Below are 21,595 nucleotides of genomic sequence, written 5' to 3'. Positions count from 1 at the left end.
AACAAAGAAGGATGAATGAGAGGGAAAGTGAGAAGAGGGGGTTGAGAATTAGAAAGATTTAATGATAAAGAGAATGTGTCGCGAGGTTAGGAAGGTGAATTGGATTGGATGAAGCAAGAAATGAAATGGATGCGGAATGAAATTAAGAGAATTCAGGTTAAAACTATTAAAATAAATCATGATGGCATGAAAGAGTTAACAAAAGATGAGCGAGTGGCGTTGTATGGCGACTCCATTATTAAAGGTGTGCTAAAGGATAAAATGCACAAGGTATATTTTCCAGGCAGTAAAATGAGTAGAGTGATTGAGGCATTGAATATGAGACGGGAACGAGCAAAAGAGTTAATTGTATTAATTGGTACAAATGATTTGAGAGAGAACAAAGAGCATGTCAAAATGAATGTCAGGAGACTGCTTGGAAAGATAAAGGAGAATAGTGTGACAGGAAGGGTGGTCAGTGTGTTGCCTAGGTATGATTGTGGTGAATGAGGCGGAGAGCAAGGATTATGAATGATATTCTGGCTGAAATGTGTGAGGAGATGGGAGTACAGTTTGTTAATGTGTGGAATGAGTTTGAGGGACGAAGTGAGCTGTATGGGAGCAATGGACTGCATTTGAGTGGTTATGGTGTGAGTCACTTGGAGAGACTGCTGCTGGAAAGTGGAGAAGTGAATAGAGAGAATGAATCAGATCGAGAGGGGAGTGATGTGGAAGAGCAGGAGAGTAAGACAGGAGAGATTGAAGGAGTGAAAATGAATGGGGAAGTGAGTGGTATGAGTATAGAAAATGAGAGAATGGGTGTGCAAGAGGAGCAGGGAAACGGGGAGGCTCAGGGTGGACAGGGATACACAGCGTGAGATAGGTGGATGCTCCAAGAGGAGGTGAGAGCATGTGTAGGCAGGAAAGTAATGGGATGATCAGGGATCAAAAGGAAACAGATGGAATTACAAAGAGTTCTAAAATGAAGAAGCAGAAAGGGAAATGGCCCCAGTCCAGCATGGAGAGATCACATCGAGTGAGTGGTATCAGTGGAACTAGCTGTAGATCCAGAAATGAGTTGTTGTGTTTGTATACCAATGCTAGAAGTATAAGAAACAAGGCGGATGAAATGGTTGCACTAATTGCGTCTGTGCACCCAGAGATTGTCGGAATAAGTGAGACATGGTTAGATGAGGACGACATCCTGACAGGAATAGAGATGGAAAGGTATGATGTGTTTCGTGAGGATAGAAGGGGTAAAAAGGAAGGGGGAGTGCTATTGATGACAGAGAAAGAGTTATGTCCATGCAAGGTAAGAGATGCAAGAAGGAAATGGGGCCAGTGGTTTTGAGGCAGTATGGTGTGAGATAGAGGTGAATAGAATCAAATACTTGGTGGGATGTTGTTATAGACCTGGTAATGTGGATGGTGGTGATAGTGAAATGTATAGTCAAATAAGCCAAGCAAATAAGAAAAGGGTGATCATTATGGGTGATTTTAATTATGGCAACATAGACTGGAATGAAGAGATAGCATCTGGAAGTAAAGAAAATGAGTTTCTTGAGTTTTTGAGGGATAACTACCTCAGACAGTATGTAACAGAGGGCACAAGAGGATTAAGGGTCTTGGATTTGGTCATCTCATCGGAGGATGTAATTATCAATGAGGTATCAAATCGTCCAACAATTGGTGAAAGTGACCATGAGGTGATTACTTGGGTGGTTGCCAGCAGTGCAAGGACCACTGTGAAAAGAGGGTATATGTGGAACTACAAGGGGGGGTGATTATGAAGAGCTGAGGAGACAGCTTGCAGGTGTAGCATCGAATGAGGAGTTAGCTGGAAAAGAGATCAATGCAGCTTGGGGGATTTTCAAAAAATATTTAGTGGATGCAATGTCTAAATGTATACCATGGGTGAGAAGGTTAAATAAGGTAGGTGTGAGATGGATGAATAAAGAGATTAAGCATGCAATACAGAGAAAAAGGGCATTGTGGCGGCAGCATAAGAGAAGTGGAAGTAACCAATTTCATGAGGTCTACAAAGACCAGGCAAGGAGGGTGACTTGGTTGGTGAGAGTAGCTAAAGAGAGGTATGAACAGCAGTTAGGTAATGAAGCTAAAAAGAATCCTAGGGAGTTCTTTCGATATGTAGCCAGCAAAAGAAAGAATGATTATGGAAAGATGACATTGATTGGAGGAAATGGTATAAAGACAGCTGTTGCAGAATGTGTGGTGGAGATACTTAATGAGCAGTTCATAAAGATCTTTCAATCTTGTGAATGTGACTTCATGGAGAGATTAAGAGCAGTTGATGATGGGGAGGAGAGACTGACTGTAAGTGAGCAAGAGGTGTTTGGGGAGTTGAGTAAACTAGATTTAAATAAGGCTGTGGGACTTGATAATATATCACAGCGTATTCTGAAGGAATGTGCCAGAGAGTTGACACCTGCCTTGACATATTTTTTTAATACGAGTCTTGCACTAAAGGAGGTGATCGAACTCAAGCATCAAACTATAGGCCTATCTGTGTGTCAGGTGTTGTGGTTAAGTTGTTGGAGAAGCTTGTGAGAACTAGGATCCAGAGTTGGGTTAACAACAATGGTATAATCTTTGATGGACAGCATGGATTTGCTAAAGGGAGGTCATGTTTTAATAATCTACTTACTTATTACAATAAAGTGACTGCTTCCTTGGACAGAGGAGAAGGATACAGTAATATACTTGGATTTCGCAAAAGCTTTTGATAGAGTACCTCGTGATAAGTTGACAGTCAAACTAGAGCAGATGGGGTTGGAATTAGATTAGTGCATTGGATTGGAGACTGGCTATCTGATAGATATCAACAAGTTGTGTATGAGGGTGCAATATCCAGGAAAAGGAAAGTCACTAGTGGAGTGCCTCAGGGATCTGTTTTAGGGCCATTACTATTTAACTTGTATATTAATGATATTGGCGAAGATTTGGATGGAGATATTCAGTTGTTTCCAGATGATGCAAAGTTGGGATGAACCATAAAGAGTAGTGAAGATGATGTGGCCTTGCAAGAAGACTTGAATAAATTGAGTGATTGGGCAAGCAAATGGGGATGTGAGTTCAATGTTGCAAAATGTAAGGTTTTAAAATTTGGAAAACAAAGATGGGATGCAGAATTTATGCTTGGTGAGAATATATTGTTGGAAGTAGAGGAAATAAGAGATCTGGGGGTGATAGTGGATAAGGATCTAAAATTTATGGGACACATCGCCAAAATTGTGAAGACAACACAAAGACTTCTGGGAATGATGAAGAGGACACTGACGTGTAGAAGTAGGGAGATTCTTGTTCCATTGATTAGGCCACACATGGATTATTGTGCCCAGATTTGGTCACCTGGTTTTCAGAAGGATGAAGAGATGTTGGAAAGGGTTCAAAGGCGACTGACTAAGGTAGTTTCTGACCTCTGGAATGTCGAGTATGAGGAAAGATTGAAAAGATGTAATTTGCAGAGTCTAGTGGAGAGAAGGAAGAGGGGAGATATGATAGAGACCTACAAGTTGTTAAGGGGTTATTATAGGATCAATGGTGGAGAAGTTCTACAGAGAAGAGTGGGAGATCAGGGGAGAACCAGAGGTCATCCCTGGAAACTGTATAAAGAGGGTGTGAGTAGGGGAGTGAGAGGCAGGTTTTTTTCGTGCAGAGTTGTGAATGATTGGAATGCCTTGCCTGAGAGTGTGGTGTCTGCAAGGAGTTTGAATGTGTTTAAGACCCAGTATGATGAGATGTGTGTGAGATAAAAGGACCTCCTAGATGAGTCTTTGACTCCATGAGGTCTTGTTTAATAATAATAATAATAATAATATCTGGCTGTCTTACTCTCCTATACTATTCCAGGCCTATGATGAACTCCCTCGTTACTTTTTCATCCCAGTATAGGTCAAAACTGGTCTGGGTAATGATCCTTCCCATAATGGGATATTATTATTATTATTATTATTATTATTATTATTATTATTATTATTATTTAAAAAAAATTAACTAACGCCTTTTTATTCCTGTATATAGCGAGCAGGCGAGGCCGTTTAAGTCCTATCTAACTTTTGAAGACTGAGTGGGCAGTTTAATCTCCACTGGTACCCAATCAGAGATAGCTGGCCTAAGGCTATCACTAATTAAGCAGCAAGCAGTGAAGAGAGACGGCTCAACAAGTGCCACCACCTCGTGGTCCCTAACCCTAACACTTGTATTTAATGTCTGAAACAATGTGGGTTCTACGGTCGATTTTCTTGAGTTTACGGGACGAAAAACCCGAGTTTCTGGGAAAAAAACCTGCTTGCCCATGCCAGAGATCGACTAACTTGGGAACTGGTCGAAAAAAGGCTTAGAAAAATTTCTTCTAGTCACTGACTAGATTCGAAACCAAGAAGTCTTCCTTTGTGTGGTCAAGCACCGTGGTGTGCAAATGCCATATCCACTGAGCTATTATTATTATTATTATTTGACACCTCCAGGGAGTCCAAAGACTCACTGAGGGAGAGTGTGCCAACAGCATCAAACGATTGAACCCCTTTGAACTACTAACCATGCTCAAACTTGCTTAACTTTTTGCATGAGCCATTAGTAGCAGAGGCTCTACCAATCGACCAACCTTTGCTATTAAGGCAACTAATGTGAAGTCAACAGCCACTATATATTAGAAGACCAGGGTTGAAATAATTTAATTCTTATGCTTATGCTTGGATACAGGATTAAAACAAGAATATCATTTCTTGTCAAGTATAACAGACATGTACAACACACTTTTTTTTAGAGAGTTTGAAAGGAACTGAAAAAGTTCCAAAGTTTTGATGGAGATATGAAGGCCACTAGACATTACACTTTCATAGTACTCTGCCAGTTTTTTTCCAGCATCTCCTTTATTAAGCAGTGGCTTTTGCCAAATTAAAATCAGTGTTTTCTGTGGCTTTAGATTCTTATGTAGAGGATTTTGTTGATATTTTTTCCCTATAGTCATTATTTGATGAAGGGCTTTTGGGTGATCTAGCATTTCATTTGAGACACTTGCTCATCAGAATAGTGGATAAGATACTATTTTTAAGGGTTTAAATCACACCAAGTAAATTTACACCATTAACCATGCTACCGGCCAAGATGTATATATGTCCAGGTTACCATGGATACGAAGTGCATATTAATATTGTAATACCATTGATATTACATTGAAATATATGATGGATACGAAGCGTATGAGGATGCGTATTTGATCCATAATGGCCGGCAAGGTGGTTAAAGAGTATAATATGGTGGGGAGGCATATAAGTATCTACTGTCCTGTATTCTCTTAAGCAGTGTTTCCCAAATTGTAGTATATGTATCCCTAGGGTACATAAATGGCCTTTAAAAGGTGGGTGGTGCTTCTTCTTTTTTTAAAATTTGGATTACTCTTTTTTTTTTTTTTTACTTTTATATTTTTGTCACTATGTTGACACAGATAAGTGAGGTCTATTATTATTATTATTACGTGAGACCTCCAAGGTGTCTAAAGACTCATTATGGAAGGGCACTATACTCTATTCCACTATGCACATCTCACTGTCTTCACTATTTCTGCCAACTCCATGGAGGGTGCAATAATAATAGATTTAACCTGACTTTTCAATTTCATTAACTCTTGCCTAAGCTCTTCCATGTCATTTCTATTATTATCATTGCAAGCATTTCCATCTATTTTCTGATTATTCCAGGTAACACTGTTCTCATTTTTGGAATAGCCTAACTTTTAATTACACTAAAACAATTGTTACATTGTATCCACTGTGAAAAGTCCAAGAAAAAATTTGATCTCCAAGTTGAAACTTTCTGCATTGTCGGCATATGCTTCTTTACTGTTGCCATTTTTGTAATGTTAACTAGCACTTCCACATTAATCAAAATAACAACCAAAGCAAACACTCATAGAACCCAAATACCACAGCACAATAATTATATCCAGTTTGACTATCACACAAAAGCACTATTTGAAAAATGTACATGATATTATTAAGAAAAAAAAATACTTTCCATAACACCATTCAAACACACCACTACCTCTCCTCATGAAACTAGTAACACCCAGCACTTTACCTAGCAGTCTTGAATAAGACTGGTAGGTAAAGTGAATTTTGAAACTCTCTCTCTCTCTCTTTCTCTCACTACAATTTGATTTTCGGAATGCTGCTTTGAAGAAATTTTCTGTGCACATACAATGATAAATTGAAATTTTACAAACAACAACTATTATCATATAATACCTATCACTTCTCTTAAAACTCAACACAAGAAAACATCTTATCTTACAGTTCTAAAATGTCACTACTTAGCAATGACAACATTAGCAACACTTACTTCCTGTTTTTGTATAAAGTTCAATGCTTTGATAATTAATTATAAGATGTAGACAAAATGTTTCATGCAAAAGAGGTATAACCATTGTTATCATATTATACAAGGAACAAATTTATTAGCAGATGCTTTCATACCTGACCCTGTCCGAGTGAAATTGCATCAAATTTATCTCCACCAAAACCTTTGTCTTCTGCAAATTTGAGAAGAGCTGTCATTGGATCTGCTCCAGGAGATAATATGAAAAGGAGTGGAATCAAAGAAGCAGAGTCCAGATAACTTTGAGCCAAATCAAATGTTGGTGGAAGAACAAATTTTTGTCCTAATCGTAAACTGACAAATTTTGTAACCATAGGAACAACCTAAAAAAAATTTTCACGTAATTTAGTATTTTATGTCATTTATTTTTCAACATGAACTATTATATAAAGCAATACTTTATTTAATATGAGGATCCTATTCCTAAAAAGGCACCACGTTAAATGGAACTAGATCTCCCTTTGTTCAAAAATGCAATTTTTTGGTAATATTTGTTGCATATAATACTGCTATAAACTATTACTATTATTATTATTAACACGTTCGCTGCCACGCTACTTCGGCATAGTCTGTTCCCATATGCCAAGCAATTTCCCTTCTTAACGGTCAGTATGGTAATCTTGTTGCCGGCGGTAAGCATCATACGAGTATACTCGTAGTTGGCTTGTGAAGAGCATATACTATCTATGAGAATACACAGTTTTGATGCTAGCTCCACAAGCCAAGCATTTTCACTTCTTCAAGGTCAGTACAGTAATCTCGTTGCCAGCGGTAAGCGTCATACGAGTATACCCGTAGCTGGCTTGTGTAGCTGGTTTATCGACTACGAGTATACTAGTAGTTGACAGCGAACGTGTTAACAGATCTCCACGGGGGGGGGGGGTCTAATACAAACAGCAACATATATTGCACATCATACCTTAAACTCATTCACATTAGTTGCATTCATAACATTCATATATGCATTCTATTTTACCAACAAAATACTTTTCCCCACTCAAAAAAATCTCTCGTTCGTTTGCACACCATACTCATAAAACTTTAAGGAATGGCTTTCTATCTCTGCTATAAGATTAATTTCCTTTGTTATTAGCCTAGTAAAACTCTCTCAGTTAAATGCTTCTATCTTATTATTATTATTATTATTATTATTATTATTACTAACTGCAGACCTCCATAGCGTCAAAAGACTCAATGCAGGAAGCAAACACTGTTACACAAACAGTCCATAAACCATGCTTTAAACTTATTCAATGTATCTGTATTCACCATAATGTCAGACAGCACATTCCACTCACAAACCACTCCAATCTCCATGCAAAAAATCTACTCCTTATGACCCAGCTCACACCCTACTTACACAGCTTCCAGATATGTCCCCTTATTCTATCCCCCCCCTTCTCCCATTCGATGAAAAATTTCTTCCACATTAACTTGATAACAACCCTTTACCAACTTAAATGTCTCAATCATATATATATATATATATATATATATATATAATGAGTGAGTCAATAATAAGTGAGATATGGTTTGATGAGGATGACATCCTGACAAGAATAGAGATGGAAGGGTATGATGTATTTTGTGAAGATAGAAAGGGTAAAAAGGGGTGGAATGCTACAGATGATAGAAAAATAGTTATATCCATAAGGTAGAAATGCAAAGAGGAAATAGTGGTTTTGAGGCAGTATGATATGAGATAGAGGTAAATAGAATGAAGTATACTTAGTCAGATATTGCTATAGACCTGGTAGTGTGGAGGGTAGTGACCATGAAATGTATAAACAAATTAGCCAAGCAAATAGGAAAAGGGGTGATCCTTATTTGTGTTTTGAATTATGGCAATACAAACTGGAATGATGAGATAGCAACCAGAAGAAAGAAAATGAGTTTCTCTAGTTTTTGAGGGACAATTACCTCAGGCAGTATGTAACAGAAGACAAGCAAGGATTAAAGATTTTGATTTGGTTATCTCATCAGAGGATGTTATTATAAAAAGCGTCAAATCATCCTCCAGTTGGTGAAATGATTACCCGAGTGGTTCCCAGCCATGCAAGAACTTCTGTCAGGAAAGGGTATATGTGAAACTACAAGGCTGGTGATTATGGGAAACTCAAGACAGCTTGCAGCTATAGCATGAATGATGAGTTGGGTGGAAATTAGATCAAGTTTGAGTGATATTTAAGAACTCTCTTGTAGAAGCAATGTCTAAAGGTGCTAGAAGGATCAGAAGATTAAATAAGGTAGGTGTCAAATGGATGTGAAGAGACCATGCAATATAGAGAAAGAAGGCATTATGGAGGCAACATAAGTTTTCATAAGTTTAATCAGTTTTCTTGCTCCTCCCCCCCCCCCCCCCCCCCCCAATGCTATTAGAGTATTCGAGGGCTAGAGGTGAATCTTTCTTATTTTGCTATGTCATTTCGTCTTATGCAACCACCAAAGGAGGCAAGCTAGCCCAAATAGGTACCAGTCCCAAGGCCGTATAAATGACGAGGGTTGACATCAGGAAGGGCATCCAGTCGTAAAACTTCACTGCCAGCTCTAGCTATGATCAAATGAGTTAATGAGTTGAAAAGAAAGTGATACAAGGGCTAGGGCATACCCCCCCCCCCCCCTAGGCAATGTACAGCTACATTGCTCTACAGCTGCAAGAAGTGGACGAGGGTGGATGAGGTTAAAGAAGCAAGCCCAGTGGGTGGAGATAATGTTGTGAGTGGGAATGTTAAATGTTGGAAGCATGATGACTGGAAGAGGAAGAGAGAGGTTGTAGACATGATGAGGAAGAGGAAGTTGGACATTTTATGTGTGCAGGAGACAAGGTGGAAGGGGGGGGAAGGTGAAGGGACTGAGAGACGGGTATAAATTGTTCTACTCTGGAGCGAATAAAGAGGGAAGAAATGATGTCGGAATTGTGGTATGTGGCAGAATGAAGGGTGAAGTACTGGAAGTGAGTAGGAGGAACAACAGGATCATGTGAATGAAACTGGGTCTTGGAGAAGAGCAAGTGGTCGTCTTATGTGTATACGCCCTGCAAGTTGGCTGTACAGCAGAGGAGAAAGATGAGTTCTGGAACATGCTAGATGCCGAAATGAGGGAACTGGAAGAAAACGAGATGGTGATTGTTGGAGGAGACTTGAACTGACACATAGGAAGACAGAATAGGGACTGTGAAAGGGTGCATGGTGGCCATGGAGTGGAATGATGAACCAAGAAGGAGAGAGAATTATGGACTTTGCAGTAGCCATTGATCTGGCAATTGTGAACTCATTTTTCTGCAAAAGGGAAGAACATTTGTTAACATTTAGAAGTGGTAACAACAGTTCAGATTGATTACATTTTGACTAGAAGAAAATATCTTAAGGAAGTAACAAATTGTAAGGTAATCCCAACAGATCAAGTGGCACAGCAACACTGGCTGCTGTGTGCAGACTTTAAAATAAGGTTGAAGATAAGAACCTTTGGAAGCCATGGAATGAGGACAATTAAGTGGTTTAGCTTAAAAGAATAGAGTGTGAGGAACCGTTGTGACTAGAAGAAAATATCTTAAGGAAGTAACAAATTGTAAGGTAATCCCAACAGATCAAGTGGCACAGCAACACTGGCTGCTGTGTGCAGACTTTAAAATAAGGTTGAAGATAAGAACCTTTGGAAGCCATGGAATGAGGACAATTAAGTGGTTTAGCTTAAAAGAATAGAGTGTGAGGAACCGTTTTAGGGAGAGGGTGTTAGAGAGGATTTCAGATGGACTAGAAAGTGTACAAGATTGGTGGAGACATAATTCAAAGGCAATTCTGAGCTGTGCAATCGAGGTGCTTGGTGAAACATCTGGAAAGATTAGAGAGAAGGAGGGTTGGTGGTGGAATAGTAATGTACAAGAAGCAGTGACAGCTAAGAGGAAGGCAAAACAGAAGTGGGATAAGTCAAGAGTGGAAGTGGATAGAGAGGAATGCAGAGAGAAAGCAAGAAGCCAAGAGAGTTGTTGCACAGGCGAAGGCCAGGGCATATCAAGATCTTTATGATCAATTAAGAATTATAAACACATTAGCAGAAGAATATTTTAATGTTTGCCAAATATTTCAGTCTGAAACTAACAGACAATCCTCAGTGGCTTGATAGGAACAGTTTTTATAAGTTATAATACAAACAATTGATCATTCAAAAGTAGAACGAGCCTTGTGATGTTACATTGCTAAGCATTAGAGAGAAGTAAATTTCATCAGAGTGATGAATAAATTATAGGTATTAATTCACAATTTAATGTAACAATCATAATTTATAAATTCAATTAAAGATAACAGGATAATGTAAAAATTAGAAGGTCTCAATTTAAAAAAAAAAAAAAACTTAGTGTGTTATCTGGATTAAACTTTCCCATATTTTTGACAAGGATATTATTATTATTATTATTATTATTATTACGGGCAACTCCAAGGAGTTGATAGATTCATTGAGGGAGGCCCTAACATCATGTCAAGAACAACTATTCGACATTCACACAGTATCTATCATACCTCGCCTTCAACTCATTCACAGTCATATGCAATCATTTCGATTCAAGTCAGGGATTGAAGTAAAGCCTCAGCACTCTCTTTGAATAGGCATTCAAATTTAGTTCCAATTCCATATATTTCCAAATTTCTGAACCAATTTCAAGAACCACCTATTTCCCCTCTTCTAAAGATAAACGCTCAACTATGTCACTGCCTGGTATATATATCAAGTTCCTTGCAACTGCAAGCAGTCGTACTTTGGACAAACTGGACACTCTATAGAAAAATATACTGTTTGAGGTGGAGGAAATAAGAGATCTTGGGGTGATGTTAGATAAGGATCTGAAATTTAGAGGACATATTGCCAACACAACAAATTTTTGGAATGATGTAGAGGATACTGACTTGTAGAAATTAGGAGATTCTGGTTCTACTGTATAAGGAATTGATTAGGCCACATATTGAGCACTGTACACAGATTTCGAAATCTGGTTTTTAAAAGGATGAAGAGATGTTGAAAGGGTTGAGAGGTGACTGACTAATGTTGTTTCTGAACTCTGGAATACTGAATTTGAAGAGAGGTTGAGAAGATGCAATTTGCAGAGTGCAGTATATAGGAAGAAGAGGGGTGATATGCTAGTGATGTAAAAGCTGGTGAGGGATTTATAGGATTAATGTTGAAGTTTTTCTTAAAATGGTGGGAGATATTGGGGGGGGGAGCAATAGGTGATCCCTGGAAGCTGTATAAGGGATGGGGGGTGTGAGCAAGGGAGTGAGAAACAAGTTTTTTGCAAAGAGAGCTGTGAATGATTGGAATGCATCACCTGAGTGTAGTGTCTGCAGAGAATTTGAATGTGTTTAAGGCACAGTATGATGAGCTGTGCCTTAAATACGATAAAGGGACTTCCTAGATGAGTCTTTATTCCATGGAGGTCTTTGGACAATAATAATGCCGGCATGGTTGGCCGAGTGGTTAGCATATTTGCTCTCCAGCCTAAAGGCTGTGTGTTTGAATCCCACCATGGGCATGGATGTTTCTGTTTGTCTGTGGAAATACTAGTGGTTGTGGTTGGTGGTAAATGGGACTGGGCTGGATGATGATGGTAGTGGTGGTTCGGTGTGGTTGGTGGTAGATGGGACTGGGCTGGATGATGATGGTAGTGGTGGTTCGGTGTGGTTGGTGAAATGAGTGGTGGAGGTGGAGAGTTATAGAGTGGGTGCCCTTCATCGATGAGTCTTTGAACTCCCTGGAGGTGTTACATAATAATAATATCTCATCTCATCCTCCTATTCATAATGCTTTACAAACTGCATTTCCTCAATCTGTCCTCATATCTCACATCTCAAAGATCAGTTACTGCCTTAGTCAGTCTTTTCTGATTGACTTAATTAATAAGGCAGTAATATTGATCACCAGGAAAATCAGGGGACCATATCTGTGCACAATAATGGATACGAGTTGATCAAGGCCTTATATAATGAAACCAGAACCTCTTTATTTCTACACATTAATGTCCTCTGCATCATTATCATAATCTGATGTTATGTCTTCACAACTTGTACAATGTGACCTCTGAATTTCAGATTCTTGTCGACTACCACCACTCTAAAGTCTTTTATTCTCCTCAATTTCCTTCAAAATTCCCCACCAAGTGTATACTTTGCATCCTGTTGTTGCCTAGCAAATTTCAGAACCTTACAGTTTACAACATTGACTTGACAGTTCCACACTGCTGTCCACTCATACAATCTATTCAAGTCCTCCCCCCCCCCCTGCCTCTGTAAGCTACAACTTCTGCTTGATTCCCCATCACTCTCCTTAAGTTTACAACATCTGCAAACAGTTGTATATCACCAGTTAAACCTATCCCAATATCATTAATAGATAAATTATATAATAATAGTTGAATAGCGGTGAATGAATGAAGTGGTTGCATGAGTCAGTTGTGAGTGCTTTGTCTGTTAATGGTTTGAAAAAGAGTTATGATAGATACTGAGAGCCTCCATAGCTCAATTGGTATAGACAATTTCTGACCCTTTGGTCAGAAAGACATAGGTTCAATTCCTGTCCATAACATGAGGCTCTTTTGATTAAAGGTGAGTTAGCTGGTCTTATATGGAGGTAGAGGATTTTCATCCAGAAGCTCAGGTTTTTCATCCAGAACAGGCAAACCAGCCCTGTGAACACACACAGATTTAAAGCCATGGATACTTACAACAATGTGGAAGAGACAGTCCTCACCACATTATCCTTAAGCTTGTAGTCAACCATGAGTCATATCATGGTGGTCAACCTCCTGGATGAACACGACACATGATAACGATGATGAAGATGAACAGGCAAACTAGCCCTGTGAACACACTTGGATTTACAGCCATGGATACTTACAACAATGTGGAAGAGATAGTCCTCACCACATTATCCTTACACTTGTAGTCAACCATAAGTCACATCATGATGGTCAACCTCCTGGATGAAGACAATGCATGATGATGATGATGAAGATAGATAGATACTGTGTTGGCAGTTTGGGTCTCCCATGATGAGTCTTAACTCCATAGAGGCACCAGAGCAATAATAATAAGAAGAATTCCACTACAACACATTCTCTCCTCCCTTCTTTGCCCTTCCTATCTTCGCAAAAAATGTTTCTATTTTCATCAGGATATCATCCTCAGCTAAACGTGTTTCACTTATTCTAACCATTTTTGGGCTAGAAACTCAATCAGTGAAATAATTTTATTCTTTCTTATTTCTGATGCTTCTTTTTCTTCTTTAAGTGCTCTTTCCTAATGGAGTTCAGCAACTACCTTTGCAATTTACTTCTGCCTTTAGTAGCTCTAATTAAGAGCTCTGTGTTCAGTTTAGTCCAGTTTTTTATATTGTCTAGCCATCATATTTTTCTTCTTCCAGGTTTTCTCTTTCCATTAATTTTACCTTCTAGTATTACCTGGAGAATGTTATATTTATGGTTTTTCATTAGATTCTCTTAGTAGGCAGTTTTCCTTCATGGCATTTGTAAATAAACACTGAAATTCATTTTTACATCTATTACTAGTTCTACCTATGATATCTCTTAATTGTGATTTTTTCACAAATGCCCATGCCTAGTCCTTTTTAGCACCAATTATTCCACATATATATATATATATATTCAGACTCAACAACTGTTCTTACATTCTAGGCTATCCCATTCTTATGTTGACCATCTCCATATACACATTCACTCTCCTTATGCTAAGACTCTCTGTCCTTGCATTCCTGTTCTCTCACCCTCATATCTCATGCTACTACTTCATTGCTTCATTCATAAACAGTCTCACTTGTTTCACTCTTGAAATCTTCAACATTACCTCATAGTAACTCTGATTTGTGTTTACATCACTCATTACACTTCTTTATAGCAACAATAATTTCAGTTGACTTACACCAAGTCTATTTAAATGCAGCTGATCAGTTTTGTGCAATTTCATCATTCCCTCAAATATATCGTACATGTAACCAACTGCAATCCTTTCTCTTCATACAATTCATGATTCTTGCTTGCCATCACAATTTTTCATTTTCTACATCAGTAATGCACTCACAACTATTTCTACCACACTGCTAACTTCTTCTAACTTCTAAGCTTCTAACCTCTGGAAATTCATACACACATTCTTCTTCTATCAAACCAAATCAAATCAGTTGTTTCCACAACTACCACTAGCCATCTTTCTTGTTTATTTCTCATATTCAAAGCATCAATCAGCTTGTCCATCCCTCCCTCCTGGAAAACAACCCTTCGGCTTTCTTTCATTCTCCACATCTTTAATAATGGAATATACATATAGTACCATTCTGGAGTCATTTTTCTATACTTTCATCACACTCTTTCATAACTCTCGCAAATGTCTAATCTCATTTCACATATACGTCATCTTATTTCTCATTTTTGATCAACCTGTTCTTCAAATCTTGCATCCCATCAATCCTGCTCCCTTTCATTCTTGCAATTATGTTCATTGTTCTTTTGTCATTCATTCATTTTTTTATTACAAAACATTCCATTACTATGTAAATTATGCAGTATGTTCAATATAAAAAAAAACTAATAAAATTATACTTTGAAGAAAAATGTGACACACATTTTGGCAATAGGCTGATTTTTTTAATAATTTAAAAAATGTTTTTACGATGTACTCTATAACTTAAGAAGCTATACAACATTTTCCAGGTCCTTACAAACATCATGCCTCAAACAAGATTCAAACCTGCCTTAAACAGGAATCAAAATATACATGAATGGTGTGAAATCAATGCCAAATTATCATCCAGAGTAAAGAATTTATGGAGGCAAAATAACATTCATTGGAATAATTACATTACTTATTATTAAGAAAATAATGCTCAACATTTTGATCTCTGTAGAAAGGTTGAAACATTGAGGACAGGACACAAGCTACATGGCACTACACAAAAGTAAGATAAATCTAAATGCTTTGTTAGTCATTTACCCTAGTCTAACCTCTGGTTAAATATATATATATAAAAAATAATAATAAATAAAATATATACAAAATATAAATTATTATTATTATTATTACCTCAAGACCCCATGGAGTCAAAGACTCATCTAGGAGGTCCTTTTGTCATACACACAGCCCATCATACCATGCCTTAAACACACTCAAATTCTCTGCAGACACCACACTCTCAAGCAAGGCATTCCAATTATTCACAGCTCTGCATGCAAAAAACCTGCTTCTCACTTACCTGCTCAGACCCTCTTTATCTTTATCATATCACCCCCTCTTCCTCCTATCCACTAGACTCTGTAAATTGCATCTTCTCACCATTCCTCATTTGACATTCCAGAGATCAGAAACTACCTTAGTCAGTCACCTCTGAACCCTTTCCAATATCTCTTCATCCTTTTGAAAATCAGGTGACCAAATCTGTGCACAGTAGTCCATGTATAGCCTAATCAAAGTCCTACATAATGGAACAAGAATCTCCTTACTTCTACAAGTTGGTGTCCTCTGCACATTCCCAGAATTCTTTGTGTTGTCCTCACAATTTTGGCAATGTGTCCCCTAAATTTCAGATCCTTATCCATTATCACCCCAAAATCTCTTATTTCCTCCACTTCCAACAATATATTCCCACCAAGCATAAATTCTACATCCCATCTTTGTTTCCCAAATTTTAAAACCTTACATTTTGCAACATTGAACTCGCATCCCCATTCCAGTGTCCATTCACCCAATTTATTCAAGTCTTCTTCTGAGGCCACAACATCTTCTCTACTCTTCATAGTCTGCCTCAACTTTGCATCTACAAACAACTGAATATCACCATCCAAATCTTTGCCAATATCATTAACATCCAGATTAAACAGCAATGGCCCTAAAATCAAATTCACTAGTGGTGTGTCCCTGAGGCACACCACTAGTGAATTTCTTCTTCTGGGATATTGCTCTCCCATACACTTGCTGATACCTATCAGATAGCCAGTCTCAGATCCAATGCACTGATCTAATATCCAACCCCATTCACTCTAGTTTGATTTTTGATTATCAACTTATCATGGTAATCTATCAAAAGCCTTTGCTAAATCTAAGTATACTTCTGTGTATCCCTCTCCTCTGTCTAAGGAAGCTGTTACCTTATTGTAATAAGTAAGTAGATTACTAAAAGATGATCTCCCTTTAGCAAATTCATGCTGTCCATCAAAGATAATACCATTGTTGTCAACCCAATTCTGGATCCTAGTTCTCACCAGCTTCTCCAACACTTACCACAACATCTGACACACAGATAGGCCTATAATTTGATGCCTGAGTTCTATCACCTCCCTTATGAAGGGACACAGTCTTGCCTTCCTTCCACTTCTTTAGAACTCAACCTAAAGCAAAACTCATATTAAAAAAATCAGGGCAGATGTCAACTCCCTGGCACTTTACTTCAGATTATGTGGTGATATATTGGTGATATATGTGGTGATATCAAGTCTCACAGTCTTATTAACATCAAATTTGCTCAATACCCCAAATAACAAATTAAAATAAATTTTTTATACATATCAGTATAATAATATAAAGATGATAGAAAAAGTCTCTAAATAAATAAAGTTTTATAGCAGAACTACATTAAACACATCTCTACAGTCCTCTTATATTAAAGTTTTCTTGTTCACTGTCTACCACAAATCGACACACACACACACACACACACACACACACACACACACACACACACACACACACACACACACACACACACACACTGACACAGGTCAATACATACATACCATCATCCAACACAAAAACTAGGGTTATCAGCACCCTCATACATAGAGCCCTAACAATTTGCTCCAATGAGCAGGCATTGAACAAAGAATATGAAATTATTAGTAAAACGTTTATAAAAAATGGCTATAACAAAAAAACAGTTCACGAGATGCTCCAATGCTCCATCATAATACCATTTAGAGCATAAAAAAGATTACAAGAATGACATAGCCGTACCATACCATACATTAGGAGAATATCAGAAAAAATAGATAGAACACTATATAAATATAACATTAAGGCAACTCTCAAACTTCCTGCAAAATTAAGAAATATACTGGGCTCATTCCAAGATCCCCCCCCCCCATCTTGCCCACTCAGGGATTTGCAAAATTCAGTACACCTGCAACCTCCCTACATCGAGAGAAACAGGGGTGCACCATCCCAATAAGAAGAGATGAACATAAATGGCACATTAAATTCCTCCACTGTGATAAACAGGCCTGTCAGTCCATGCACTCCAAACATGACACAAAATCAACTGGAAAGGCACCAAGTCCCTTGCACCAAAACCTAGTTTGAAAGAGAGTTCAAGGAAGTTTGTGAGATGCTGAAACATCATTCGAATCTAGTCCACGCAGTTAGTCTAGTGGCTATGCGCTTCGCAACCATACGCCTGAGGAAGGAGTGTCCTAGGTTCGATTCTCGTCGACGACATAAAGAGCTTAAGGATCTTCCTCAGCCATAACCAAGTTAGCTGGTCTTGGGCATGGAAAGCAGGGTTTTTCCCCCAAGTTTATCTTTTTTTTTTATCCTGCAAGCAGGCCGCGTGAACACACACACACACACACAGATATGGTCAGGAATACTTAAGACAATCTCTCCAGCCATAGGTCTGAATTGTCAGCTATGCCTGTCCCGAGCCCGAATAAAAATAGGGAGGATTGAGGTGGTGCCATACCTCCCCATAAAAGGGGGCTCACGGCCATTGAATCACCATATGAAATGAATGAATGAATCCGAATCTAAACAAGAATGATGGATTAGTAATTCCAAGAATCGGGAGGACTTATCTACAACCTATATAGCATTCGGAGCATGATAGCAGAACCCTAACACAAGAAAACCTTAATATAAGAGGACTGTAAAGATGTGTTTAATGTAGTTCTGCAATAAAACTTTATTTTTATTTATTCAGAGATTTTTTTCCCTATCATCTATATATTATTATACTGATATGTAAAAATTATATTTTAATTTGTTAATTAATTTACATTTTTGTACATATTTTATTGATTATTATTGTTTTTTTTTTATTTTGTGTGTGTGTGTGTGTGTGTATATGATGACTTGTAGTGTTGACTCGGAATTGGGATATGTTCATGCTTTTTATATACTGACTGAGATCCAAGAATTAGAATAATGAAATTTATTAAAATACGCAACATGTTTCATCGGGGTGGCTGACTTCTTCAGGTGTGATAGAACATACAAAGCAATAAAAAACACTGTAAAGAAACACTGAGTCAGTATAAAACCATAAATTATAAAATCGACTATAAACTACAGTTATTTTGAACTGGAGCTACAATTCATGTTAAAATTCTATTCCTAGAAACCTGTGTGCATGTGATTTCACGAGTGCACCAATATCTGACAGCAGAGCTAAAAGAGTCAGGTAAATTATAGCTGAGGTTACTGTTTAAATGAAGAGGGTCCATGAAAATTTCTTTAGACTCGATTATGCAGCGTTCTACCTCGTCGTGGCATATGCACAAATATCTTTTGTGGCATCTGTGCAGGTTTGAAGTTGTTGTCCAGTTTATCTCATGTTGGCAACCTTCATTATTTGTGTTAAAGTCCATCCTCCTATGTCTTTAGGAACACCAAAGAGACATCACTTACAAAAGAACTAGAGCTAGTGCCCTCTCAAGCCATGTCCTGTTTTCGGTTAACACAAATAATGCAGGCCATTAAAATTTAAAAACATTAAAATGGATCTAGTTAACTTAATATATTCATTTACCTTATCTGGCCTTAGAACACGTGCTACTATCATTTGCTGGAAATCTGTCAGCCTGTCTTGCCAAGGAGATGGTAGGGGGGTATTATGTGGCTCTTTACTATCATAAATCTCTTTCCATGAAGATGAATGTTGCTCGAAGTCACTTCTGAATTGAAACAAACAAACAAATATATATATACATATATATTGCATCATCATCTTTATTATTATTACTACTACTACTACTACTACTGCTACTTGAATACATTCATGGGATCTCAGGACTCATCACAGGTATTCAAATTTCTGTGCCATACTCACTAGAAAAAAAAAAAAAATACTCCTCACTGCCTTGCTCACCACACACTTATTCAATTTCCATCATTTCAACAGCTACAGCACATCCACAATTATGAAAAGTGGAACATAAAAAAAAAAGTTTAACATATTAAAAGGACTGCATGATTGAGGTCAATAAAGGTAGGATGGTAAGGAAGAGTGAACAAATACAAAACATTGTACAAGATATATTCTACTATTGATATTTGGTATAAGTTTGAGAGAAAAAAATGAATGAAATAACTACATATATCTTTAGTAGAGACAGTAGCACTGTATTTAAATACTTTTTTTATGTTATTTCCTCCAATTTTTTTTTACTGTCTTATTTACACCCTATTTTAACATTGTATTACTATATAACTTTATGTTTGCTTTCAGAAAAGATAGAACAGGAAAGAGTAGATATACAATAACAGAAGATTCACAGCCAAAAGGAGTAGTGATTTAAGAGGGGGCAAGAGATTCAAAAGACAGTGCATTTGAAGCTATCTGGTGTGAGATAGAGGCCAACAGGAAAAACTACATAGCAGGATGTAATAGACTAGGCATGTGAGGGAGAGGAAATAGATGGCATGCATTGGCAAATGGCATAATGAGTGCAAGGTGAGTAATTCAACTTGGAAACTTCAACTAAGGAAATATAAACTGGAAGGAGGACAACATTAAGGGAAGGAAATGAGATTCATACAGCTGCTAAGAAATAATAGCCCGAAAGAGCATGTGATAGAGAGGACTTAGGTGCTTGAGAATTCTGGATCTTGTGAAAGCATCAGAAGATTTGTCAAACCAAAGCAGCCACACTGCCTAAGACTGAGGAAAGAAATCATGCAGTTTTGACTTGGGAGTTTGCCAAAGTAGAAATTTTCAGTTAAAAAAAAGGGAATGTGGAACTACCGAAAAGTTGAGTAGACAAGCTTAGAAGGCAGTTTGGAAGCAATGCCTTGGGAGATGGATAAATCAGATTTTGTCAAATTTAATGTCAGATTGCCTGTCACCTTTTCTGACATGAGCTTGACATTAGCCAAGTATACTTATCCACACATGGAACATATGGACTAAAATTCATCAGACTTCCAGCTACTTCCTAAATCAAAGACATATCTCAAGGATATTACATCTTACACTGTTTTGATCTATTTGTGATTTTGAAAATTACAAACAGGTCAAAGCAGCAATGTCCTTTTCTCCACTACAACAAGAAGTGGTGTCACTTTGAGTTCTGAAATTTCTCTACCACCTAAATGCATTCACAAAGATTTATGTCCATAGTAGGAATCTGGTAACTTTGGCAACTAGTACATTGGTAATGTTATAATACAATGGTAATCTGGTATTTTGGCCACTTTTGCAATATGCCCTCTGAACTTCAACTCCCATATCTTGAAGATGAGTAGTGGTCCCATAGTCCCAGCCTCATCAATTTCCTGTCCATTTCATTAATTTGTATTCTCAACTTGTATTCTCTTCAGTCTAAAGTGCATAATCTTACATTCTGCCACATTAAACTGGCATACATTATCTTTCTGTCCATACTGTCAACCTACTTAAATCATCCTGGACGATTCATTCATCTTTATTATTGTTCCACCCAAGCTTACATCAACAGCTAATTGGATATTTCCCCTCAAGTTCAGTTCCCGTATCATTGATATTGTTATTATTATTATTACGGGTGACTCCAGGGAGTCCTTAGACTCATCAAGGGAGGCCGTAAACATCATGTCCACACAACTATACGACATTCTCACAGTATCTATCATACCTTGCCTTGAACTCACTCACCATCATAGCACCCACAACAGACTCTGGCAGCTTATTCTACTCATTTATAACTCTAAAAGTAAAAAACCCAGCTTTAACACCCCAGCTAACCACACTCTTGCCCAGCTTCCATAGGTGTCCCCTAGTTCTCCCACCACCAGTCCCTATCTCAAAAATATCCTCTGAATTTATCTTAAAGAAACCCTTTAGCAATTTGAATGTCTCAATCATATTCCCCCCTTTTTCACCTATCAACTAATTTCTGCAACCCACAAATCTTCAACCTGTTCTCATATGGTTCATTCCATAGACCCACTATCATCTTAGTCACTCACCTCTGGAT

The 21,595-nt window shown here is 37.7% G+C and overlaps 1 protein-coding gene across 1 annotated transcript in view; it reads right to left on the bottom strand.

Moving 5' to 3' along the window:
* LOC150108468 (dynein axonemal heavy chain 7-like) overlaps positions 1-21,595 on the bottom strand; it is a 990,001-nt gene that overhangs the window by 242,028 nt on the left and 726,378 nt on the right. Inside the window, exons 33-34 of the mRNA XM_090390473.1 lie at positions 19,171-19,315; positions 6,474-6,698 (exon numbers count right to left, since the gene is read on the bottom strand). Of these exons, the coding sequence (XP_090246599.1) occupies positions 6,474-6,698; positions 19,171-19,315 (370 nt within the window). The remainder of the gene's footprint in view (positions 1-6,473; positions 6,699-19,170; positions 19,316-21,595) is intronic.

The sequence above is a fragment of the Typopeltis vanoorti genome, chromosome 3, assembly GCF_054136105.1.
Source record: "Typopeltis vanoorti isolate ZY-2024b chromosome 3, IOZ_Tvanoo_1.0, whole genome shotgun sequence".
NCBI classification, from domain to species: Eukaryota; Metazoa; Arthropoda; class Arachnida; order Uropygi; family Thelyphonidae; genus Typopeltis; species Typopeltis vanoorti.
The sequence above is the reverse complement of the archived record's forward strand: the minus strand, read 5'-3'. Positions and strand labels throughout refer to the sequence as shown.